Source organism: Panthera leo, chromosome E2 (assembly GCF_018350215.1).
Source record: "Panthera leo isolate Ple1 chromosome E2, P.leo_Ple1_pat1.1, whole genome shotgun sequence".
Taxonomy (NCBI): Eukaryota; Metazoa; Chordata; class Mammalia; order Carnivora; family Felidae; genus Panthera; species Panthera leo.
The window spans coordinates 15,382,414-15,408,248 of record NC_056693.1 but is presented as its reverse complement, the minus strand read 5'-3'; the positions used below and the strand labels follow the sequence as shown (position 1 = coordinate 15,408,248).

Genomic DNA, 25,835 nt, shown 5'->3' with positions numbered 1-25,835 from the left:
GCCCTGCCCCCATCCCCCAGGCCAGGCTCCCTTCTCCCCAGCTGCAGTGCCTGTCCACTGACAGGGTTGGGGGTGAACTGGGGCGTCTGCCCTGTTCACCGCCATCCCTAACTGATGCCCCATCCCCAGAGCTGCCACTTGGAGGAGGGAGGGGAGAACGGCGAAGCCGAAGAAGAGGAAGTTGAGGTTTCCTTTGAGGTAGGTGGGATCAGGAGGTCCCTGAGAAAAGGATAAGGGACCCTGCCTTCGGTCATTCCTCATTCATTCAGCCTGTGTTCACAGAGTAGTGCTCTGGGCCCAGCCCTGTGCTAGGTGATGTTGGGGACACGGCAATGACTCAGTTTACTGGCAAGACAGATACATCGAGCAGACAGCAACAATATTCATGGTGGTGATGAGGGAAGCTCCAGGCAGAGGGGTCAGGGTCGGGGAATCCAAAGAAGCTCAAGGAGACATGGGGGGGCGGGGGGAGTTTAGGGGACTGTGGAAGCCCAAGCAAGGTGCCTGACCCAACCTGTGGGGGAAGGGTGTCAGGGAGGGCTTCTCGGAGGAGAGATGTCTGAGCAGGAGGATAAAAGGAGTGTGCCAGATGAGGAAAAGGAGAAAGGTGTTTCAGATAGGGGGAACAGCATGTGCAAAGGCCACGCAGTGAGAAAGAGCTGGTAACCACGCAGCTGACCCATCCATTCATCATTAAGGCAGTCAGTAAGCACTTCCCCAAGTTTCTTAACCGTTTTTCTGCCAGGGTCCCTTTTGGCGTCTGGTGAAGCCTCTCTTAGAAGTATGTTTTTAAATGTATAAAATGAATTCATAGCAGAGGAAACAAGCATATTGAAAGAACCATCAAAATATTGTTTAAAAAATTGTAAGACAGTCATAACTGCCTTTAGGGTTAGGGTTAGGCATCCTTCAAATGACACGATTTCACAGTGGGGCCAGTAGCTACAGTAACTGATGAGTAATGAACATAAGCAGTGTTTTAAGATGGCTGCAAAAATAACGCGGCATGGAAACATCTGTGGTCCTTCTTGGTGACACAACCATGGGTTCTAATATTGCTATGATTTATAATGGAAGGAAATGCTCCGTTTCAGTCAGAGGGCGGTAAACATAAAAATATAATTTTTCCCCTGTTCAAGGCCCCTTTGGGGGTCCATGTGTGGGTCCAAGTTAAGGTTGCTCCGTGTCTGGCCCCGCACTGAGCACAAGAGACAAATCGTGGACTTCAGTCCCAGGGGATAGAGGGAGTTCACAATTAAAGAAATGAGGTGTGGGGACGCCTGGGTGGCTCAGTCGGTTAAGTGTCCGACTTCGGCTCAGGTCATGATCTCGCGGTTCTGTGAGTTCGAGCCCCACCTCGGGCTCTCTGCTGGCAGCTTGGAGCCTGCTCCAGATCCTCTGTCTCCCTCTCTCTGCCCTTCCCCAGCTTGCGCATGCGCTCTCTCTCACATTTTAATAAACGTTTTAAAAATTAAAAAAAAAAAAAGAAAGAAATGAGGTGTGGTTGGAGCAGGGAGGGTCAGGGTGAGGCTGTGAGGGGAAAAGGCGGGCTGGCGAGCCTGGACTCACTCGGTGCCGCGGGCCTGGCTCTGCCACAGGAGAAAGAGATGGAGAAGCAGAGGCTCCTGTACCAGCAGGCGCGGCTGCACAACCGGGGAGCCGCGGAGATGGTGCTCCAGATGATCAGCGCCTGCAAAGGTGCCCTCGTGCAGGCCCTCCTCCCGAGCCCACGCATCCTGTCCCCACTCCCCGGGGACCTCGGGGCACCCTCGCCCACCCCGCATGCCTGTGCTTTGCACGCCAGCACTCACACATTCCACTTGCCTCGCCATGTCTCACCCGTCCCTCGCCCTGGCATGCTGCTCCCCCCCTCCCACTTCTCCCACGTACCCTGGGATGGCTGTTTTCTGGTGGGTGGAGAACAGTGCTCTCAAACTGAGCGGACCCTCTTATGCCACCCTCCGTCCCCCCGGCAGGAGAGACGGGCGCCATGGTGTCCTCCACCCTGAAGCTGGGCATCTCCATCCTAAATGGAGGCAATGCTGATGTGCAACAGGTAACAGGAGAAGGGACTTGGGAAGAGGGCTAAGAGGGGTGGGAGGTTCCTGTGTGACTCCCAGCTCCTCCTCCCCGCCCACCCCTTCTGTAGAAAATGCTGGATTATCTGAAGGACAAGAAGGAAGTTGGCTTCTTCCAGAGTATCCAGGCGCTGATGCAAACATGCAGGTAGGGTCTAGGGGACATCTTTCAGTCACGCTCTTTGCGGTTGCTGTGCCCCCACTCGGTACCACCGCCAGCAACAGAGGCCCACTCAAACTAGCTCAAATACCAGGGAGCCGATCATCATAACAATAGCGAGAGGCTTTAAGAATGAACAGTTGGAGGGGCTCCTGGGTGGCTCAGTCGGTTAAGCATCCAACTTCAGCGTGGGTCATGATCTTGGTTTCATGACTCTTGGTTTCAGCTCAGGTCATGATCTCACGGTTGCTAGGTTCGAGGCCCGCATCCGGTTGACAGTGCAGAGCCTGCTGGGGATTCTTTCTCTCCCTCTCTCTCTGCCTCTCCCCTCCTCATGCTGTGTCTCTCTCTCAAAATAAATAAGTAAACTTCAAAAAAAAAAAAAAAATGAATGAACAGCTGAAGCCCAAAGCTTGTGGAGAATTCAAGAGGCACTGAAGCAGCAGGGAACTGGGGCTCTCTCTGATGACCCCTATTAACTTGACTACTACCTCTGCCTTTGTTCTCTTCTGGCAACTGACTCCTCCCCTCCCCCACCAGCTTTGCTAATTGAGGGTTTCTGTTTCCTCCTGATTTCAACTTGTGCATATTTCATCCTGGCCCCACCTTACTTGTGAGCTGCGGCCACATGGCTTCTTCCAGTTCTGTTTCTGCTTCCTCTCGATGATTTCAGCTCATTCCTGGTTTACCGTGGCCCTCCACTCGCTAACGGCAGGGTGGGGTGGGGGTGGGGGTGGGGGTGGGGGCGTTGCAGGGCTCTGAAAGAGGGCAGAGGCCTCAGCCCATCTTCCCCATCTTTCCTTCCACCTCCCCCGCCCCTCGCACAGCGTCCTGGATCTCAACGCCTTCGAGAGACAGAACAAGGCGGAGGGGCTGGGCATGGTGAACGAGGATGGAACCGGTGAGGCCCTCTCTTGGGCTTCCCTGTCCTGGGACATCCTCTTCCTTCGGGATCGCCCCCTCGCCCACATTGCCCAAAGCTCCCTTCCTCCAAGACTCCTCCGCTCCACAGCCATCCCCAAGCTCCACCCCCCACCCCCACCCCCACCTCCCGTGCAGTGGTCCCCAGGCCTGCCCCCACATTCCTCCCGGGTCTCCCTCCTCGGGGTCCCCACCCTTGGCTGTCCTTCTGTCCTGTGTTCTCTCACCCATCACCACACCGACCCCTGCCCTCCACGTGCCCCAAGTCTCCCACCCTGGTTGCTGTTCTCATTAATGTCCCTAATCCGGGTTAATCGAGTCTCCTCTTTGCCGTGTTGTGACGTGTCTAACTTTTCTGCCCTGATCCTCGCCTCCTGCCCTTCCACCTCGACTTGTACACCTGTTTTTCTCTTCCCTCTTCTTTCTCTCCCTCCACTTTTACCCTCATTTCCTACTCTTCCTTGGTTCCATCTGTCTCCTTATCGGTCTGATTCTCTGTGGTTGTTCCTCTCTTCGTGTCGATGTCTTCTTCATCTCTGACTGTGTCACTATTTTTCTGTGTTTGTCTCTGTCTCCTTCCTGTCTCTTTTTTTTCCCTCTTTTTTCCTGCTTCCTCCTCCCATCCTGTTGGCTGCCCCAGTCATCAACCGCCAGAACGGTAATTCCCCCAGCCCATTCCCCTTGCTATGCTGCTGCACCCCTCCCTTCTAACCCCCAACTGCCCCCCTCCACCTGGGGGCTGAGGATCTGGGACATCCAGGGAGGAGGAGCCCTTCAGCGACGCATCCCGCCGGCAGAAAGTCTTGAGATCAGGGGTCCAGAGACCAAGATTCGGGTCCCCGATTAGCCACTAACAATACCCGAGACTAAGAACAAGTCTCTTCCCTTCTATAAGCCTCAGTTTCCCCATGTGTAAAATAGAAGCTAGAGAAGATGGCAAAGATCCCTTTCCAGCTGGATGTTCTCAGACTTCCAGACCCAGATTCGCAGTCCCGGGGTGTGGTAATCCCCACTCCCACCTACCCCCGCTCTCTGCGCCCGCGACCCCAGATTGGTCAAGTCTGTGGTTCCCATACGCCAACCGGATTGGTTGCCCCCAGCATCCACTCTGATTGGTGTGCGTGCCTCCTCTGCGCCTGCTCTGGTTGGCCCATCCCTATCTAGCCTCCCTTTCTCTCTTCCCTCCTCTAGAGCCCACGGTGACTGGCTTCTTTCAGATGCCCATTCTGATTGGCCCATGTTTACACACCTCCCCCCCCCCTCCCCCGCATCTCCTGGATTGGCTGATTTCAAGGCATCTGAGCCAATTGGCTGGCTTTGGATCCACTCCCTGCCCAATCCCCTCCTGCTCAGAGCCTTTGCGTGAAATTGACTCCAATCCCCTTAATCCATTAACTCCGCCCTCCGTGGCCCTGGATGGGGGCTGAGGGAGATACCAGCTGCCTGAACTTCTGCTGGGTAGGCAGACATTCCCAGACGGCACACAAGTGGTGACGTCAGAGGAACACAGATATTTAGAAAGACACTTGAGGCCCCAGCTTCATGACTCCGGACCCTTCAGGTCTTCATTTGCTGATGCCTCTGAAATCGGGACCCCCTGGTGTCATGGATGCCCGTGGCCCTCACAGTGTCTTTGAAGTGGCGGCTGCTCCTCCCTGCGCACCCGTGCTTTGTGCATGCGTGTGCAGTGTGCAAGGGCCGTATGCATGTGTGCGCTCTCCCCTGACACATCTGACGCTTTCTGGGCCCTGCCCCCCCTCTTCCACCCAGGAGAGAAGGTCATGGCAGACGATGAGTTCACCCAAGATCTGTTCCGTTTTCTGCAATTGCTCTGCGAGGGGCACAATAATGGTGAGGAGGAGGGGCGGGTGGGAGAGTGGATGAAGAGGAGGCCAGGGTTTGGGGTCAGTCTAGAAGGGTTGCCTGAGTTAAACTCCAGGCCCCTCCCTCCTTATCAGAGGTGGCCTCACCACTCGCCCTGGCCCCGATTGTCCTCCATCCTTTATTTTCAGCCATTATCAAGCCCTGCCCACCCACCTTCCTAAATCGCTCTTGAATTTCTGGAATCTAGCCCCTTTGCTACACTTTCACCTCTTCTAGCCAGTCCAAATTCCCCAAAAGAAATCTGCCCCCAAACCTACCTGCCCTCAGATCAGTTTGCCCAAATGAGCAATTAGCCACATGGCATTTTTCCACAGGCATTTTGCAGCAGCTGCCAGAGTTAAGTAGATGCAGTAGATTTCCATACTTTGGTTTTGGGGCGGGGGGGGGGGGGGGGGGATCACATGGCATTTAAAAATGAGTTTATTAGAATCACTTCTTAATTTCACTTCTAAAATACTCTGCCAGGTGGAAGGCCTTACAGATCCTTTCCTAACTTAAACTAGAGTTTCCCCAACTTTTTTTCTGGTTCAGGCGGTTTAACCAGATCAAGGCTGACACAGCAAGCTAGTGAAACATACATAGCTCACAGCCTTAAAGGGACCATCAAACTTCTGTACAGCAAACTTTCTACCCAATGCCATTTCCTATAACAAATATGCAAGTCTCAGGGTTGTGGTTGTGATACTTAGCAGGTAATTGTGAAACCACAGACTGCCCAGAAACTAAGCTTCATGACAAGAATGGAAGTAATCATAAATCTAACTTCCATAGAACCTGCATCCCATTTGCTAATGTTGGTGAAGGTAACTCATATGTAAATTTCTTTAATCCACACTCTGCTCTGTTCAAAGGATAAAGCAGGATCCATTGCTCTGCATTCTCAAAAGCTCTTATGTCCACAGCCAGTTTTTCTTCAAGGTTCATGAAATACTTTTGTGCCATGTGACTAGGACTTTGTTTAATTGTAACTAAGGTGGAATCAGTCTTTGGGGTTTTAAATGAATTTTATTCCCTGGATCTATGATTATTTGGAAACGAGAAGGTGCTAAAGGGGGGAATTCCTCTCTCCTACCAAATTTACAAGCCAGTCCTCTGCATAAATTCGTGGACCCATTAACCAGCCCAATCAAATAAACATTTGAAATATCTTTCAAATCTCAGGTGCCTCGCATGTCTTGAGTATTTGGTGCCATTCGAAGTAGACAACAGGTTTTTCTCTTGTACCTGTCTGAGACTATGTTCTTGGTTGACAGCTTTTTATGGGAGAGGGGAGCTGTATATGTAAACATTTAGGCATATAGCCCAGTTGAAATTAACACAAAGGAGTTAGAAAACATATACATTTGCTTCTAAAATATTGAGGGGCGCCTGGGTGGCGCAGTCGGTTGAGCGGCCGACTTCAGCCAGGTCACGATCTCACGGTCCGTGAGTTCGAGCCCCGCGTCGGGCTCTGGGCTGATGGCTCGGAGCCTGGAGCCTGTTTCCGATTCTGTGTCTCCCTCTTTCTCTGTCCCTCCCCCGTTCATGCTCTGTCTCTCTCTGTCCCAAAAATAAATAAAAAAAAAAAAAAAAAAAAAAAAAATTTAAAAAAAAAGAAAAAAAAAAAAGAAAAAAAAAAAAATAAAATATTGAATATTTGAGCATAATCTTCATCTACAGTGTGAAACCAGGCAAAATGGTTTATGAAATAGAAGTGATTATGATACAGCAATTACGAAACAGATGTCAGATGGACAGTAAAACTTTGGGGGAAAAAACCTTTCAAGGGCTGGTAAAGCCATCCTGGGCAACATGACATTGCCATGAACGTGCAAAGGACTTAGCTGAAGTTTGTTTTCATTGCCTTCACAATTTGATGATCATTTGGCAAATGGGTCTACAGAGGTGGTTCTCAAACTTAAGAGGGCCTCAGAATCACCTCGAGGCCTTGTTAAAATACAGATTTGAGGGCTCCGCCCCAGATTTTCTGATTTAGTAGTTCTGGGATGGAGTCCAGTAATTCTTGTCTCTGACAAGTTCCCAGGAGATGCTGAGGCTACCGGTCTGGGACCCACACTTTGAGAATCACTGCTCCAAAGTGCAGCTGTTAACCTCAGCACTCTTTAAGGCTCTTTAAGAACAGCTAATGTTTATTGAGCCCTCGTACCAGACGGCTATCCTAATTTTTTTTTAATTTGGAAAAAACATTTATTTATTTATTTTGAGAGAGAGGGGTGCCTGTGTGGCTCATTCGGTAAAGCGTCCAACTTCAGCTCAGGTCATGATCTCGCGGTTTGTGAGTTCCGGCCCCATGTCGGGCTCTGTGCTGACAACTCAGAGCCTGGAACCTGCTTCGGATTCTGTGTCCCTCTCTCGCTCTGCCCCAACCCCGCTCCTGCTCTTTCTCTCTCTCTCTCTTTCAAGAATAAATAAAACATTAAAAATTCTTAGAGAGCGCAGTGTAAGTGGGGGAGAGAAAGAGAAAGAGAGAGAGAGAGAAGGGGAGAATCCCAAGCAGGCTCCATGCTGTCAGCACAAAACCTGATGCGGGACTCCATCTCACAAACGGTGAGATCATGACCTGAGCCAAAATCAAGAGTCAGACACTTAATTGACTGAGCCACCCAGGCACCACTGTCCTAAGTTTTTTATGTACGCCAAAGCATTAAAAATTCACAAGAGCTCCATAAAGTAGGGTGTGCTGTAACCACCATGTTACATATGGGGGAACTGAGGCACAGTCTGTGCCACACATAGGGATTCAATAACTTGCCTGAGGTCACACAGCTGGGAATTCATACAGCCCTCTCCTACTTACCTTTCCCGCCTCAGTTGAGGTCCCTTCCCCCAGGGAGCCTTCCTTGATTACGTCGTCATCAGCTGAGTTAGGCATCTCCTCTGGGCGACTGCAGCCGCCTAGGTTTCCCACCTCACAACCCTGATCATTCTGCTCGGTATTCCCCACCACCACCACCCCTACGACCCATGAACCCATGTTTATAATTATTATTATTACTAACTTCTCAACCGCAACCAAAATAGAGAGAATGGTCTAATAAATGGTACCCATCACTCAGCTGTAGCAGTTATCAGCTTTTTGCCATAGAAGAATGTTTTTCAAATAGTGGCAACCAATGCACCAGAGGATCGTGAACCCGTGTATTTCAGAGGCTCTCATCTGAATTCCACGCTGATATGCCTGGGGAGCATATTTTTAAAATACACTAAAGCCCAGTGTTCATTCACCCTCAGAGATTGTAATTTAATTGGTCTAGGGTTGGGGCTTGAGCAGGGGGACTTTGAAAAGCCTCCGGGTGATTCTAACATGCAGCCAAGGTTGAGAGATTGAGGACTACGAATGTAGTGAGTTAAGATAATTTTTTTAAATATAATTTATTGGCAAGTTGGCTAACATACAGTGTATACAGTGTGCTCTTGGTTTGGGGGGGGGGGTAGATTCCCGTGATTCATCGCTTACATACAACACCCTGTGCTCATCCCAAGAAGTGCCCTCCTCAATGCCCATCACCCATTTTCCCTTCTCCCTCACCCTCCACCATCAAGCTTCAGTTTGTTCTCTGTATTTAAGAGTCTCTTATGGTTTGCCTCCCTCTCTGTTTGAAACTATTTTTTCCCCTTCTTGAGATCAGAATTCTTTTGTAGGTAACTAGACTAGCACAGGACAGAAAATACCAGAATACATAGCACATGTGTGAGTATGTGAAACTTCTGTTTTGGGTATATGTGGATATAATTTCAGTTTAAACACATGTACTGGGTTTTAATGTAAAATGGTTCCCCTACTGTAAGCTGCAGTCAGAAAAGATTGAAAAATTACTACACAAGAATATAAACTTCACAAGGACAGGGACTTTTTCTTTTACTGCTGTATTCCCAGGGCCCAGAACAGTGCCTGGCACATCATAAATGCTCGATAAACTTGTAGTACCGAAGAATAAGTGGCCAATCTCCATCTCACATTAGCAGATAGTATGTGCTCAATAAATAGATATTGAGGGGAGCCTGGGTGCCTCAGTCGGTTGAGCATCCGACTTCGGCTCAGGTCATGATCTCGTGGTCCGTGAGTTCGAGCCCCGCATCGGGCTCTGTGCTGACAGCTCAGAGCCTGGAGCCTGCTTCCGATTCTGTGTCTCCTGCTCTCTGCCCCTCCCCCACTCATGCTCTGTCTCTCTCTCTCTCTCTCTCTCTCTCTCTCTGTGTGTCAAAAATAAATAAACGTTAAAAATAAATAAATAGATAGATATTGAACAAATATCCAAAAGAAATGGCAGATATTTATCTCTTCTGGCTTTGGCTAGGTGCTCAGTAAATATTTGTTGGATAAATGAATGAATAAATAACCAATCTTCCATCTCCCCCATCACATAGTAGGTGTTCGATAAACATTTTTGGAAACAAACGGAAGACTGAATCTCCATTTTCCCCTGCTATACTGTGGGTGCACAAGAAAGGTGTTTGCGCAGGGGGGAGGGGGGGAATGAATGAATAAATGACCCTCCACCATACCTGGCATGTAGTTGGCCCTCAATAGTTATTTACATAAATGAAAAAATGATCCTCATCTTCCTCTGACACACAGTAGGTACTTGATAAAGATTTATTAAATAAACTAACGAGAACAATTAAATGCCTCTGGCATACAAGAGGCACTCAATAAACCTACTGCATAAATGAATAAACGACCCACTGTCCACCTCCCCTAGCACACGGCAGACTCTCAATGAACGAATGGCTTTTCATCTCCCCAGATTTCCAAAATTACCTACGGACACAGACAGGGAACACGACCACCATTAACATCATCATCTGCACGGTGGACTACCTCCTGCGGCTGCAGGTGAGGCTGTGAGGCCGTCCAGGTGTGACCCGGGTGGGGGTTGTGGGGCCCCGGTTGGCCCCAGCACCCCTTCACACCCCGTCGGTCCCCCCAGGAGTCCATCAGCGACTTCTACTGGTACTACTCCGGCAAGGATGTCATTGAGGAGCAGGGCAAGAGGAACTTTTCCAAGGCCATGTCGGTCGCTAAACAGGTGTTCAACAGCCTCACCGAGTACATCCAGGTAGGACCCGCCCTCTGGGGCGGAGCGAGGCCCCCCCACCCCCTATCCCCGCACCCTGCGCCCTGCTTGGCGCTCACTGCAGCCCTCTGCCCCCAGGGCCCCTGCACCGGGAACCAGCAGAGCCTGGCGCACAGCCGCCTCTGGGACGCCGTGGTGGGATTCCTGCACGTGTTTGCCCACATGATGATGAAGCTCGCTCAGGTTCGAGACCCTCTGTTGTTCTTCCTGCAGCTGTTCTCGGGCATCCCCGAAGCGGCTCACTTCCAAGTCAGTTTCTCACCCAAGTCCCGCTGGCATGTTCCAGAAGAGTTCCCTAGGGGTGGCCAAATCCATCTTCCTTCTGGATTGGCTCTCTGCATGACCCCGCCTCCTCCTCTGCCACCACCAATCGGCTGGCTTCCCATGCACACTTCCATTGGTTTGACGTTTGGGCCCCGCCCCCTTGGGCCCGGAGTTCCTCTATGATTGGTTGGTGTTCTTTTCTCTGGGGTGAGGTCCTCTCAGACTCCGACCTCCCTGGGGATAGAAAGGGGGTGTCTTTCTGGAACAGGGACTGGGGCTGAAGGAGTGTTTTGCTTCTTTATTCTGCCTGCGGCAGATGACGCCCATCTCGGGCACCCATGATGTAAGGTCCCTGTCGAGTCCTTCTCCCATTTCTAGAATCCTGTGTACCCTTCCCCCATCACCCCTGCCCCTTTGCAGTCTGGTCAGTGCCTCATGCTCTGCTTCTGTCTGGTAAACATATTCGAGGCTGTACCGTCCGCATCCTGAACGGCATAAATGTAACAGTGTTCCAGCAGATGGCAGTACTCTGTACGCCGTATTATAATTTCCCCGCAGGAAGCGTCTTGAGGAAGGGGAGCCTTTTTCTAGTTACTCAAAGGTGCCACGGGGGCTGGCAGAAATCCTGTCTGCTGTCACCTGACTTTTTGAAAGGAGCTGAACTTGGAAGGCAATTCCTTAGTTTCAGTGCGGTCGAAGTTGGGTTATTGGTGTCATCTTCAAAGTCTAGCGAGTACTGGTATTTTAGTCTAGAATTCCAAATCCTGCAGTGCTAATGCATTAGCCAAGGACCAGGGCTGGGTTGCATGGGCTGGGAATCCAATGCAAAGTGATGGCCTAAGCGGGGTGGGGGTGTGGGAGGGATTTATCAGTTCACACCAGAGATCCAGGGCCTAGAGTGATGTCAGCTGAACTATCTGCCTTCTCTGGCTTCATTCTCAAGCAGGCTCTTCCCCGGACTGAAAAAAAAGGTGCCCCAGGGTTCTATGCACCCCCCTCCCCCCAAAAGCTCCAGGGGGAAGATAATCCCTCTTTTATCGGAGCTCCCACTTGGGATTCTCTGTTTGGACCATTGGGTCACATGCTCTTCCCAGAACCAATCACCGTGGCCAGGGGAGGGCTCTGACTGGCCAGATCTGGTCACATACCCACCTTTGAAACCAGCAAAGTGGGGTTAGCCCCACTTGCTCTGAGACTGGGATTGTTTCCGGAAGCAGGGCGCTGCCTCGTGCATCACCGGCAGGCGCACACCACGGGCACCCACAGAGTTGGATTTTGAGATTCCGGAATGTTGGGAGTTCAGAGTCAGAATGCCGAGCTTTGGAACTGTGTTAGAATTAGAACTCTAGAAGGAGCATTCGGGTAGAGGAACCTTACGTACCCTTTATCCAGCATCCTTCCCCCTTCTCCATTGCATTAGGTAGAACCAGATGAAATGACCACTCGGTGGGTCAAAAATGCTCACATATTAGCAGTTTTATGTAGCTCAACAGAATACCTGTGGGGACCATGAGGCAGAACTCTGACCATGTAGGAAGTTTCTGTAGGCACTACATGAGGCACTGTGACTGGGGAGGCAATGTGCCCCCACATTCTTCCCAAATTGTTCACCGAAAGGCATGTGGCTGAGTCCTCCAGCCTTTTTCCTGAACCCAGAGTCTCGCTTTTTCCATCACATAGTCACTCAACAAACATGGATCAAGCAGCCACCATAAACCAGGCACAGTGCTGAGCTCTCACCCCTTCCCAGCTGTGTCTCCCTACCCAGTACGTGCCCCTCTCTGTCTCTCTCAGCTCCAAGCTTCTCTCCCAGCCCTCCTTGTCCGCCAGCTCTTGCCCCCACATAGCACCCGTTGGGCCTGCTTACCCCCCAAAGTGCCAACCCCACCCCCACAATCTTGTCTCTCTGCCCCTTCCCCTGCTTCCGAGGAACATGTGTGGAGTCGGGTCCCCTCGGAGGTAAGAGGGGGAGAAAAAGGGGTCTTAGGCCCCGTGGGGTGGGTCAGGAGGGGCGGAAGCAGCTGGAGGTGGGGAGGCGTCTCTGCAGAGACCAGTTATCCCATGGTTGGGGTGTGGGGTCTCTAGGACTCGAGCCAGATCGAGCTGCTGAAGGAGCTGCTGGACCTACAGAAGGACATGGTGGTGATGTTGCTGTCACTACTAGAAGGTAAGTGCCCAGCGGGTGTGGGTAAGGGGAGGGTACAAAGGTACAGACAAGCAGGGAATGGCCCTCGGAGACCCAGGAGACCCTAACCTTCAACTTCATCCCACATCGTGTCAGGGTCAATGGGTTGATGAAGGAGTCACAGTACCAAACTCAGTAAACCCTTACTGAGCACTTATTATATGCCAACTGTACACACTTAGTTTTGTGAATTCCCGGGAAATCTTAATAAGGTGGGTGGCCTGGACACTCTTTAAAATGTATGTACCTGGGGCGCCTGGGTGGCTCAGTCGGTTAAGCGTCCGACTTCGGCTCAGGTCATGATCTCACGGTCTGTGAGTTCGAGCCCCGCGTCGGGCTCTGTGCTGACAGCTCAGAGCCTGGAGCCTGTTTTCAGATTCTGTCTCCCTCTCTCTGACCCTCCCCCGTTCATGCTCTGTCTCTCTCTGTCTCAAAAATAAATAAACATTAAAAAAAATGTATGTACCTAATAGTTATCTATGTTCATTTGTTAAATGTGTCACTTAGCTTTTGCTGCCTCAGGAATGTCCTCAAAACTTAGTGACTTAAAATGACCATTATTTACTGCTAATGAATAAGACATTTTAACTAGTAGACAAAGACTTTTCTACAGAGATTCACAGTGTCCTCATTTCTTTCCATGGTTGCATCATACTCCATTGTGTGAGTGAACGGTGATTCATTTAGCCACACCCCAGTCAGCGGACATTCAAATTAAAAAAACGTTTTGCTATTACAAAAAATGTTGCAATGGATAATCCTCCTACAATCTTTCAATGTTTTTGATGTGTAGTCATTAGCTTTTAAAAATTAGAAGGTTCCTGGGGTGCCTGGGTGGCTCAGTCGGTTAAGCATCCGACTTCGGCTCAGGTCATGATCTCACGGCTTGTGGGTTCGAGCCCTGCACTGAGCCCTGTGCTGACAACTCAGAGCCTGGAACCTGCTTCCGATTCTGTTTCCAGCTCTCTCTGCTCCCCTCCCCTGCTCACTCTCTTTCTCTCTCTCTCTCTCTCTTTCTCTCTCTCTGTCAAATATAAATAAGCATTTTTTAAAAAAATTTTTAATGTTTATTTATTTTTGAGACAGAGAGAGACAGAGCATGAGCGGGGAGGGGCAGAGAGAGAGGGAGACACGGAATCCAAAGCAGGCTCCAGGCTCCGAGCTGTTAGCACAGAGCCCGATGTGGGGCTTGAACTCACAAACCTGAGCTCATGACCTGAGCTGAAGTCAGACGTAAATAAGCATTTTTTAAATTTTATTTTTTATTTTTTAAAATTGACATCCAAATTAGTTAGCATATAGTGCAGCAGTGATTTCAGGAGTAGATTCCTTAGTGCCCCTCACCCATTTAGCCCATCCCCCCTCCCATAACCCCTCCAGCAACCCTCAGTTTGTTCTTCATATTTATGAGTCTCTTATGTTTTGTCCCCCTCCCTGTTTTTATATTATTTTTGTTTCCCTTCCCTTATGTTCATCTGTTCTGTCTCTTAAAGTCTTCATATGAGTGAAGTCATATGATTTTTGTCTTTCTCTGACTAATTTCACTTACCATAATACCCTCCAGTTCCATCCATTTAGTTGCAAATGGCAAGATTTCATTCTTTTTGATTGCTGAGTATTATTCCATTGTATATACATACCACATCTTTTTTTTTCAACATTTTTTTTGGGGGGGGGACAGAGAGAGACAGAGCATGAACGGGGGAGGGGCAGAGAGAGAGGGAGACACAGAATCGGAAACAGGCTCCAGGCTCCGAGCCTTCAGCCCAGAGCCTGACGCGGGGCTCGAACTCACGGACCGCGAGATGGTGACCTGGCTGAAGTCGGACGCTTAACCGACTGCGCCACCCAGGCGCCCCTACATACCACATCTTTATCCACTCATCCATTAATGGAAATTTGGGCTCTTTCCATACTTTGGCTACTGTCGATAGTGCTGCTATAAACATGGGGGTGCATGTGTCCCTTCGAAACAGCACACCTGTATCCCGTGGATAAATGCCTAGTAGTGCAATTGCTGGGTCGTAGGGTAGTTCTATTTTTCGCTTTTGAGGAACCTCCATACTGTTTTCCAGAGTGGCTGCACCAGCTTGCAATCCCAAATAAGCATTTTTTAAAAATCAGAAGGTTCCGTAAAAAAAAAAAAAGCAGGGAAGGAGTGCCTGGCTGGCTCAGTGGAAAGAGCATGCGACTCGATCTTGGAGTCATGAGTTCAAGCCCCATGTTGGGTGTAGAGATTAAATAAATAAACAAATAAATGTTTAAAAATAAATAAAAATCAGAAGGTTCCCTTTAAACATCAGATTCCCAGCTTTTCATGAAAATTGGAAAGATTTGGTGACCCTTCCCCCCACCCACCCTGCCCACATTCTCGCATGGCAAAAAATCAGCTGCACCGGCTTAAATAAGTAAAGTATATCAATGTCAAATCTAATTTTGATGACTGCACTATGATTATATTAGAGAGTGTTCTTGTCTTTTAAGGCATATACACTGAAATGTTCAGGATAAAAACACCATGTCTGCAGCTTACTGTGGAATGGCCCCAGGGGAAAGATAGAGGGGGGAGTAGGGGAAGGGGAAGAGAAGGGAGAGAGGGAGACAGGAATTAGGAAGCAAATGTGGCAAAATGTAAATATTCAGTGAATCTGGAATAGGAGGGTCCCCTCGCACTGTTGCAACTTTCACGTAATTGGAAGCCATGTTAAGATTGAAAGGTACAGGGGCGCCTGGCTGGCTCCATCCATGGAGCATGCAACTCTGATCTCTGGGCTGTGAGTTCGAGCCCCAGGCCGGGTGTAGAGATGACTTAAAAATAAAAATTTTTAAATCTAAATAAATAAATAAAATGGAAAAGTACAAAAAGAAGCTGAAGCCAGTTTGCTTCAGACAGGGGTGGGATCCGTTTACCAGAGTCTCCACTTCTCCCTGCCCTCTTAACTTTGGCCTACCTTGCTCATCTACGGACCTGCTTGACCTCAGAGGACAAGTGGAAGGCTTAGGCGTGTGAGCTCTGAGGTCATGCAGCTCTGGGTTCAAGTCCTCCTCACCCCCTCGTTGGCGATGTAACCCTGGGCGTGTGACTTTCTCTGGGTCTATTTCCTCATCTGGAAACACAGATAGTAACACACTTCCCCTGCACTTGGCGTGGCATCTGGGACCTGCTGTTAGCTTATGCCACGGTCAGTTTTATTGAGGACTCCCCCACCTATCAGGGAGGGGACCAGCCAGGTTCACACATGATGCTGATGCAGATCAGGAAATGAGCTGTGCCCTCTGAGGCGAGGCTTGGGAGCTGGCCAGGGAAGCTTCCACCAGCATAGGGGATCCTGGTGGCTCCTGAGCTGGAGAAGGAGCGCAGCCCAGGGGGCTCCAGAGAGGAGGTTCCACCAGCCACACTGACCAGGGCCTGCCCACAGGGAACGTGGTGAATGGCATGATTGCCCGGCAGATGGTGGACATGCTTGTGGAGTCCTCATCCAACGTGGAGATGATCCTCAAGTTCTTCGACATGTTCCTGAAACTCAAGGACATCGTGGGCTCTGAGGCCTTCCAGGACTACGTCACCGATCCCCGTGGCCTCATCTCCAAGAAGGACTTCCAGAAGGTGGGTGCTGGAAGGCGGGTGGGTTGGGGGCACCAAGTGGCAGCCATGCCCCGCCTGGCTGCCTGCCTCGGGCAAGAGACTTCTCTGTGAGCCTCAGTTTCTTTAGCTGTCAAGCGGGGATAACACCGTCTTTCGGGTTGTTTTGAAGATGAAATGCATTAACACAAATGAGAACCTTTATTTCTGCTATCATTAACAGTCATCATATCATAATCATTATAGGTAACAGTTATTCAGTTGAGAAACGCTTGCTGCATTTCTCCTGCATGCCGGGCCCTCTTCCGGGGCCGAGACAGACACAGCCCTGCCTTCACGGGGCTTGTAGTCTAATGGGGGAGGCAGTCACCAATGACCATTACAGGTCAGGTAATGAGGCTCTTAGGAGGGAAGTGCAGGAACCAGCTTCATCCAGGAGCCCACTCACCTGCCCTGTCAGTCCTCCCAACCCAGCGCTGCCTTCTCTCCCTACGGAACCCCAGGTAAGTTACTCGTCGGCTCTGAGCCTCAGTTTCCTCCTCTGTGAAATGGGAGTAGGATAACAACACATCTCACAGGACTGCTGTGAGGCGGACGGAGTGTGGACAGTGCCTGGAACACGGGAGCCCTGAAGACATATTACCTACCGTTACTCCTGCCCGATCTCTTCCCTCACCATCGTGTTAAGTTTTTTTTCTTCTGAAATAACTCCTGGCCTATAGAAAAGCTGCAGGAACACTACATAGAATTTCTGATTACCTTTTCACCCAGATTACCCAAACGCTCACTTGTTACCACATTTGCTCTCTCATGATTCCCCTTTTCTTCTAAATACTTGAGCGTGTATCTCCTGAGAGCAAGTGCATTCTCTTACATAACCACAGAACAATTAGGCAAATCAAGAAATTAGCATCGAGGGGCACCTGGGTGACTCATTTGGTTAAGTATCCGACTCTTGATTTCGGCTCAGGTCATGATCTCACAGTTTGTGAGTTTGGGCCCTGCATCGGGCTTGCGCTGACAGGGAGGAGCCTGCTTGGAATTCTCTCTCTCTCTCTCTCTCTCTCTCTCTCTCTCTCTCTCTGCCCTTCCCCGCTCTCTCTCTCTCAAAATAAGTAAACATTAAAACAAGGAAATTAGCATCGATATGATGCTGCTATCTACACACCTTAGTTCAGTTTTCACTCGGTGAAGAAATTATTCTCCCTGCTAACGACCCGATCCGGGACTGCATTTAGACATCCTGTCTCTTTAACCTCCTTCAATCCAGAACCCTTCCTTGATGTGTCTCTGTCTTTCATGACCTTGATATTTTTGAAGAACAGAGACCAGTGTTTTAGAGAATGCTTTATAATGTGTGTTTGTCTGGGTTTTCCCCGTGACTCGATTCAGGTTACACATCTTTGGCAGGAATATCATAGAAGTCATGTGTCCTCAGTGCATCATATCGGGAGGCGTGTGACGTTGGTTCTTCCCATCGCTGTTGGTTGTAGCTTGGCTCGCTTGGTCCAGGTGGTGTTTACCTGCAAATGTACCGTCCTTCCCTTTAATATCTGCTGAGGATGTGCCTCGGGACAATGCAAATATCCTGCTCACCCTCCTGGGTCAGCATCCATTGGTGATTCTGCCTCAAGCTGATGGATGGTGGGCTTCTTTTTCTTTCTTTCTTTCTTTTTTTTTAATGTTTATTTATTTTTGAGAGAGAGAGAGAGAGCAGGGAAGGGCAGAGAGAGAGGGAGACACAGAATCCGAAGCAGGCTCCAGGATCTGAGCTATCGGCACAGAGCCTGATGCAGGGCTCGAACCCAGGAGCCACGAGATCATGACCTGAGCTGAAGTCGGACACTTAACCGACTGAGCCACCCAGACGCCCTGTTTTCTAATTTCACTGCACCCTTTACCTTTATTAGGTACCATTTTTCTGTCCTTGTTCATTTATTTCTTTTTTTAGGTTTATTTATTTTGAAAGAGAGAGAGAGCAGGGAGGGGCAGAGAGAGAGGGAGAGAAAGAATCTCAAGCAAGTTCCGCATTGTCAGCGTGGAGCCTGATGAGGGGCTCGATCTCACAAATCATGAGATCATGACCCGAGCTGCAACCAAGAGTCGGACGCTTAACTGACTGAGTCACCCAGACACCCCCATTTATGTATTTTTTATACCAGGGTAGACTCCTGCTTCTTATTTTAACCCAGAGGTTGCAACAGTTGCTGCCCATGCAACAAGCATTTAAATAAGTCCAGGGTCGGGGCGCCTGGGTGGCGCAGTCGGTTAAGCGTCCGACTTCAGCCAGGTCACGATCTCGCGGTCCGTGAGTTCGAGCTCCGCGTCAGGCTCTGGGCTGATAGCTCGGAGCCTGGAGCCTGTTTCCGATTCTGTGTCTCCCTCTCTCTCTGCCCCTCCCCCGTTCATGCTCTGTCTCTCTCTGTCCCAAAAATAAATAAAAAATGTTGAAAAAAAAAAATGTTTTAAATAAGTCCAGGGTCTCCCAAGTTACAAATAAAGTGTCCCCGCCCCCCAGTGCCCTCGGAGAGCCTCCCGTGTCTCTCCTCCTTCTCAGCCAAGCCTTCCAAGAGCCGTCTACCTTCGCTCCCTCCTTCGTCACCTCCCACCCCTTCCCCAACTCAGGGCTTGCCAGCTGCGGTCCCCGTCACTCTGCGGAAACTACCCTGACCGAGATGGCCAGTGACCTCTTCACCCCCTGTCATCTTCGGGCATCTGCCATGGTTGGCCATTTCCTTCCCTCGGCGATGCCCGCTTCCCCGGGCATCTGTTCCGCACACTCGTGGGACCACTCCCCGCTCCCCTCCCCCCCCCCCCCCCCCCCCCCCCCCCCCCCCCCCGCCAACCTCTTGCAGCCTCTTAATCGTTGCTATTCCTGAGCCCTCCAACCTTCCAGAAGAAGAGCCGATAGTTATCATGTTCTCACTTTAGGCCGGGTCCTGTGTACCAATGAGTTAGTTCATGCGGTCCTTACAGCGACCCTAAGTGGTAAGGACTGTTTAGTTTGGTCTTGTTTTATCCTCATTTACAGAAGTGGAAACTGAGGCACAGGGAGCTGAAGTGAGTGCTCTCTGCGTCACACAGCTCACGACGGACAAAAAGTGGGGTTAGAACTCGGGCGGTCTGTCTCCAGAGCACAGATTCATCCCTTAAGCTAGTCTAACAAATAGTGAACGTGACCTGGGTTCCAGCTCGTGGCTGCAAGTCCCAGCCCTACTCTCAGGACGCGGGTCCAGGGAGAGAGTCCCAGTCAGTGAGAGAACCAAGAAGCACCATGCAGGAGCCAAATACACATCATGTAATCGTGTAATGATTCTTCTCAGAAAAGGAAGCCATCAACAAAACGAAAGGGCAGTTTATGGAAAGAGAGAAAATGTTTGTAAGCCACATATATGATGAGGGGTTAATATCGAGAACAGGCAAGGAACTTACACGACTCAATAGCAAACAGAACAAAACAAAGAAACTGATTTTAATGTTTTTATTTTTCGTTTTGAGAACGAGCGAGCATGAGCGGTGGAGGGGGAGGGAGGGGGCAGAGGATCTGAGGTGGGATCTGTACTGACAGCAGTGAGCCCAAGGGAGGGGCTCGAGCTCATGAACCATGAGATCCCGACCTGAGCTCAAGTCACCAATTTTAACCTAATTTTAAAATGGGCAAAAGACCTGAAGAGACATTTTTCAGAAGACATACAGGGGCACCTGGGTGGCTCAGTCGTTTGAGCCTCTGACTCTTGATTTTGGCTCAGGTCACGATCCCGGGGTCGTGGGATCAAGCCCTACATTGGGCTCTGCACTGAGCGCGTAGAGCCTGCTTCAGATTCTCTCTCTCTCTCCCTCTCTCTCTCTCTCTGCCCCTCTCTCCCACTCTCACTCTCTAAAATACATTTTTTAATTTAAAAATAACTAAAAATAAAACTTACAAAAAAAAAAGAAGACATACAAATGGCCAACAGGTACGTGAAAAAGCGCTCGATGTCACTCATCGTCAGGGAAGGGCAAATCACACATACAGTGAGCTACACCCGTGAGAGGAACCAGTCCCCAGAAGACAGGAGAGAGCAAGTGTGGACAAAGATATAGAGAAAAAGGAACCGTCGGGCACCATCGGTGAGGATGTAAATGGGTGCAGTCACTGAGGAAGACAGTGTGGAGGATCCTGAGGAAATAAAAATAGACCCACCATAGGATCCAGCAGCGCCACTGGGTGTGTATCCCAAGGCAATAAAACCATTATCTCGAAGAGCTTTCTGTGCTCCCACGTTTGTTACAGCATCGTTCACAATAGCCAAGGTATGGAAATTACCTGTGCATGTGACTGATACAGTGGCTATTATGTATTCTTCTGCCTTTAAAGAGAAGGAAAGCCTATCACTTGCAACAACACGGATGAACTGTGAGGGCATAATGCTAAGCGCGTGGTATCACTCACGCGTGGAATCTTTTAAAAGAATTGAATTCGTAGAAGCAGAGGCTTGAAAAGGGAGTGGCGTGAAGGGCTTGGGAGCGGAGGAAACAGGGAGAGGTTGGTAAATGGGTACAGACGTTGAGTTATAAGGTGAATTTAAAAAATGAGCCGGGTAAAGATCCCTGTTGACTGTTCAGAGGTTCGCACGTTAACAAGATTTGATGTGATGTACACATCTTACCGCTCAGTATCCTCTCGGTTTCACAGAGTTATAATCCGTAACTTTAAACGTGCGTTGGGGTTTTTTTTTGGAATAAATAATACGTTCGCATGACTTAAAAAGCAAAATGGAACAAGGTATGAAGTGGGACGTCTCACTCCCACTTTCTCAGCCCACTTCCCCCCACCTCCCCACTGCCGTGAGTAGCATTAGTTTCCTTTGCATCCTTGCGTTGTTCTTTTCCAATTTTGTTATTCTCCTCCTTTCTTGCATAACAGCCAGTGAACTACATGCATTGGTCCATATCACTTAATATATTCTGGAGATCAGAGAGTGACCTCATTCTCTTTTCACAGGTGCTAAGTATTCCACTTTAGGTATATATTATAGTTTATTTGATTATTCTTTGTTGACAGACACTTGCTTTGTTCCTAGTCTTTTGCTTTTACAACTCATACTGTAGTCAGGGCTGCCATGGATAGTTGTGCGAGTTGTACACTGTACAGAGGTACAGTTTATAGCCCAGATATTGTACATTTGTACTGCAGATAACCAGCAGATGGGAGTAAGTGTGCCGAGGAAGCCTCCATTTGGACCCCTAGCAGTGCTGGCTACAATTGCCCCTGTACATACATCATTTTTTATGTGCAGTTGTATCTAAGAATATTCCAAAGATTTCTGGGTTAAAGAGTAAATGCATTTGTCATTTGGAGAACTTTTGCCCTCCATTTTTCCCTCTCAATAGCAGCATGTGAGCGTGCCTGTTGCCCCACAGGCTCGCCACCAGACCGCATCGTCAAATATCTGGATTTTTGCCAATCTGATAGGTGAAAAACAATATTGCTGTGCAGTCTTAATTCACATTCCTCCAGTTATGGGTGCAATTAAGCATCTTTTTATGTTATTTCTTTTGCGTCACTTGTTCGGTGAACGGACCATGTCCTTGGCTTATTTTTCTATTGGGAGGTTGGTGTTTTTCTTCTTGCTTTCTAAGAACTCTTATCAGGCTGATTATAACTTTGTGAGTGGTCGGAGTTGCACCTGTTTCTCCTAGCTCGTCATTTGTCTTTGGACTTTGCTCGTGGTGTTATTATCATTGCTTTGGCCATGCAGAACACTTTTGCTTTTCATGTAGAAAATCATTTGAAATATTTTATTAATTTTTCATGAAGTAGATAAGACAAGCACGTACCACTATGGTTGAGGTCACCTTTGGCCCCCCACCGCCAACCCTGTTCTCATCCCACCTTTCCAAAGCCTGCCACCGTCATCCACTTTAGTGTACATCTCTCCGGATGTTTATTTCTGCATTTCTGTTCACATGTGGATCTGCATTTTTAAAATATAGCATCGTTTTCTGGTTTCCCAAGTTCTTTGTGGTTGATGGAGCACGGTTGGCAAAGCGTGTCTTCGTTGATAAGTACTCGGCAGATTCCAAAGCATCTCCTACAGTTTAGAAAGCCCCCTCTGGTGACTGAAGACACATTTCAGGCTATTCATTTATTCTTGGTCAGTACTGTTTTGAGGTTTTCTTTTCCTTCTTTTTTTTTTTTTTAGTCTGGAAATATTTTTGTATGTGTCTCCTAAGTTCATCCATTTAAAATGTACAATTCAATGGGCTTTTTTTTTTTTTTTAGCATACTCACAGAATTGTGCAAACCATAGCTACGATCTAAGTTTAGAACATTTTAATCACCCCAAACAAGAAACCCTGTACCCTTTAGGTCACTTCCCATTTCCCCCACCCAGGGGCCTGGCCACTGCTAATCTACTTCCTGTCTCTATGGATTTGCCTCTTCAGGACACTTCATATAAATGTAATTGTACAATATGTGGGCTTAAAACACTTTTCTCTCATAAGGAAAATTCCTTTTCCTTTTACAATAACAAACCATAATGTCATTATAACTCCAAACCAAAAAGGAAACAATGAAAACAGAAAGAAAAAATATCCACAACTCTTTTTTAAACGATCAAATATCTAGTCCATGTTCACATTTCCCAATCTCATAAATATCACATACAATTTAAAAAATTTTCTGAACCAAGATCCAAACGAGGCCCACCCACTGCTCCTGGCTGATCTTTCTTTAAACCCCCTTTTATCTACTGCTCTCCAGCACTTTTCCTTTGCCTTGTAGTTGATCTGCTGGAGACCCAGGTTCTTGGTCCTTTAGAGGAGCACCCACTGATAGAAACGCGATGTGAGCAACATACATATTCTAAATTTTTCGAGTACCCATGCTTTAAAAAAGTAAGAAGACACTCATAAGGTCATTTTCAACAATATATATATATTTTTTAAAATTTTAATGTTTATTATTTTTGAGAGAGAGAGAGACAGAGTGTGAGTGGGGGAGGAGCAGAGAGAGAGGGAGGGGGACACAGAATCCGAAGCAGGCGCCAGGCTCTGAGCCGTCAGCACAGAACCTGACGCAGGGCTTGAACCCACAAACCGTGAGACCATGACCTGAGCTGAAGCCACCCAGACGCCCCCACAATATATTTTATTTAACCTAGTACATCCAAAACATTATTTCAACATGTAGTCAATAGAATAAGTTATCCAATATTTTAAACTCTCTTCTCATGCTGAGTCTTTGAGGTCTAGTGTGTATTTTATGCTTTCGGCCCATCTCAGTTTGCACCGGCCGTGATCCAAGGGCTCAGCAGTCGCACGTGGCCCTTGGCTGTCATTATAAAGTGCCTGTCCCGTTTGTAGAGTTTCCCACAGTTTTGATCTGGCTGAAGCAACCTTGTAGTGTCATGTAACATGTTCCTCATTCCCCTGTGTTTCCTGTAAACTGAGACTTGGGTCAAGAAGCCCATCAGACTCACGTTTGGGTGTATTTGTTTGCCTTGCCAGCACATCCTCTGCGGGGCACCATACGCTTCTCAGGAGGCACGTCCTCTCCTGGTATCTCTCCTTCGGTGAGGTCAGCAGCTCCTGATGTTTGACACGCAGACACATCAGTGCTTGCGAGATTGCAAAATGACAATATTCTCTAAAAGTTTGACCATTTAGATTTTAGGAAATATGTTTCCTGAACACAAAGCATCATGTGATTCCCAAGCACTTTACAAACCTCTGTATTTCACGTGTTTTTCAGTTTCTTTGTGGTTTAGGGGCACCTGGGTGGCTCAGTCGGTTGAGTGTCCAGCCCTTGACTTTTCAAGTCGTGATCTCACAGTTTCGTGAGTTCGAGCCCCACATGGGGCTCTGTCCTGACCTCGCACAGAACCTGCTTGGAATTTCCTGCCCCCTCCCCCCCCCCCCCCCCCCCCCCCCCCCCCCCGCCTCCTGGTTGCACTCTCTCAGTCTCTCTCACAATAAATAAATTAACATTTAAAAAATAATAGGGGTGGAGCGCCTGGGTGGTTCAGTTGGTTAAGCGTCTGACTTCAGCTCGGGTCATGATCTCACGATCTATGAGTTCAAGCCCCGCATTGGGCTCTGTGCTGACAGCTCAGAGCCTGGAGCCTGTCTCCGATTCTGTGTCTTTCTCCCTCTCTGCCCCTTCCCTGCTCACGCTCCATCCCTCTCTCTCAAAAATAAATAAATATTTAAAAAATTAAAGAAAATGATAATAATAGGGGTGCCCAGGTGGCTCAGTCAGTTAAGTGTCCGACTCCAGCTCAGGTCATGATCTCGCTGTTCATGAGTTCAAGCCCCACGTCAGGTTCTGTGCTGACAGCTCAGAGCCTGGAGCCTGCTTTGGATTCTGTGTCTCCCTCTCTCTCTGCCCCTCCCCTGCTCATGTTCTGTCTCTCTCTCTCTCTCTCTCAAAAGTGAATAAACATTAAAAATAATAATAAGCAAGTTCAGGATTTTTAAAAGGACTTTGGAATTTTCAGAAATTATAAAAGGTAAAAACTCTTCTCTGTTTCCAGGATGCTAAGGTCACTTGACAAATATGTACTGAGCATCTACTCTGTGTAACAACAAGCAAAACAGACAGAGATCCCACCCTCAGAGCAGATGGCCCAGTGGGAAGGGGCAGATGAAAATAACTAAATAAACAAAATAATTCCGGGTTATAATCTGAAGCCTGAAGGAAATGAGCGGGGTGGCATGTGGGAGAGCATGGGTGGAGTAAACCCTGTAAACGGGGTGATCGGGGGAGGCCTTTCCAGAAAAAAAGCATTGAAGCTGAGAGCTGAAATGTACCATGTGGAGGTGGGGGAGGTTGTGACATCTAGATAAAGGGACAGGGAGTGTAAATGCTGCATGGTGGGAACCAGAGGGGTGGCAAGGAGGCCAGCGTGACCGGAGAGGGCTGTTGCTGGGTAACAGGGAAGGGGTGGGAGGCAGCAAGCCACGCAAGGCCTGGTTGGCTGCAGGGGAGACTCAGACTTTTAACGTGAATGAGATGGGAGTCAAGGGACAGCCTTGAGCGGGGGAGGAGCGTGTCCTTAGATGTTTATCCGCTTCCCCTGGCCGTGTGTGGGGACAGACAGTGGCTTGACGGGGAACGGGGCGGTCAGGGAAGAGGTTGCCGTGAGAGGCCAGTGGGAGACAATGGGGGACAGAACCGGTGCGGGGACAGGGAGGGGGCAAGTGTGTGTGGGCTCTAGATCTGTGAAAGCAGAGCTGACAGATTTGCTGATGAATCAGGTGTGGGTGGTGAGATAAAAAGGAGGAATGAAGGGTGACTCAAAGATTTTTAGCTTAAGCAGCTGGGTGGGTAGCGATGCTATTCCTGAAATGGCTAAGACAGTGGGAGGAGAGGTTTTGAAATCAAGAGTTCAGCTTGGGCCATTTCCAGGTTAGGGTAGAGATCCACAAAAAGATGTCAGGTAGGGCTTCAGCTGTTCAGTGTCTGGATTCCGGGGAGAAGTTAGGGCTGAGACGGAACCTGGGCAGTTATCAGTGTGGGATAGTGTTTAGAGCCCTGGGCCTCAATAATATCTCCGTGGGGAGTGTACATCTCACGAAAGGGGTGCAGATTCCAGGCCTGGTGCCCCCCAACCTTTAGAAGTCTGGAAGAAAGGGGGACTCCGGCATAGGAAACTGATAACAATCAGAGAAAAGAGGTATTTTGAAAGAAGGGGAG

General features: G+C 48.9%; 1 protein-coding gene across 1 annotated transcript in view; it reads left to right on the top strand.

The window, feature by feature from the left end:
* RYR1 (ryanodine receptor 1) overlaps nt 1-25,835 on the top strand; it is a 112,979-nt gene that overhangs the window by 69,580 nt on the left and 17,564 nt on the right. Inside the window, exons 77-87 of the mRNA XM_042920374.1 lie at nt 130-198; nt 1,599-1,698; nt 1,977-2,056; nt 2,150-2,226; nt 3,066-3,139; nt 4,930-5,010; nt 9,792-9,880; nt 9,975-10,103; nt 10,200-10,304; nt 12,471-12,552; nt 15,990-16,177. Of these exons, the coding sequence (XP_042776308.1) occupies nt 130-198; nt 1,599-1,698; nt 1,977-2,056; nt 2,150-2,226; nt 3,066-3,139; nt 4,930-5,010; nt 9,792-9,880; nt 9,975-10,103; nt 10,200-10,304; nt 12,471-12,552; nt 15,990-16,177 (1,074 nt within the window). The remainder of the gene's footprint in view (nt 1-129; nt 199-1,598; nt 1,699-1,976; nt 2,057-2,149; nt 2,227-3,065; nt 3,140-4,929; nt 5,011-9,791; nt 9,881-9,974; nt 10,104-10,199; nt 10,305-12,470; nt 12,553-15,989; nt 16,178-25,835) is intronic.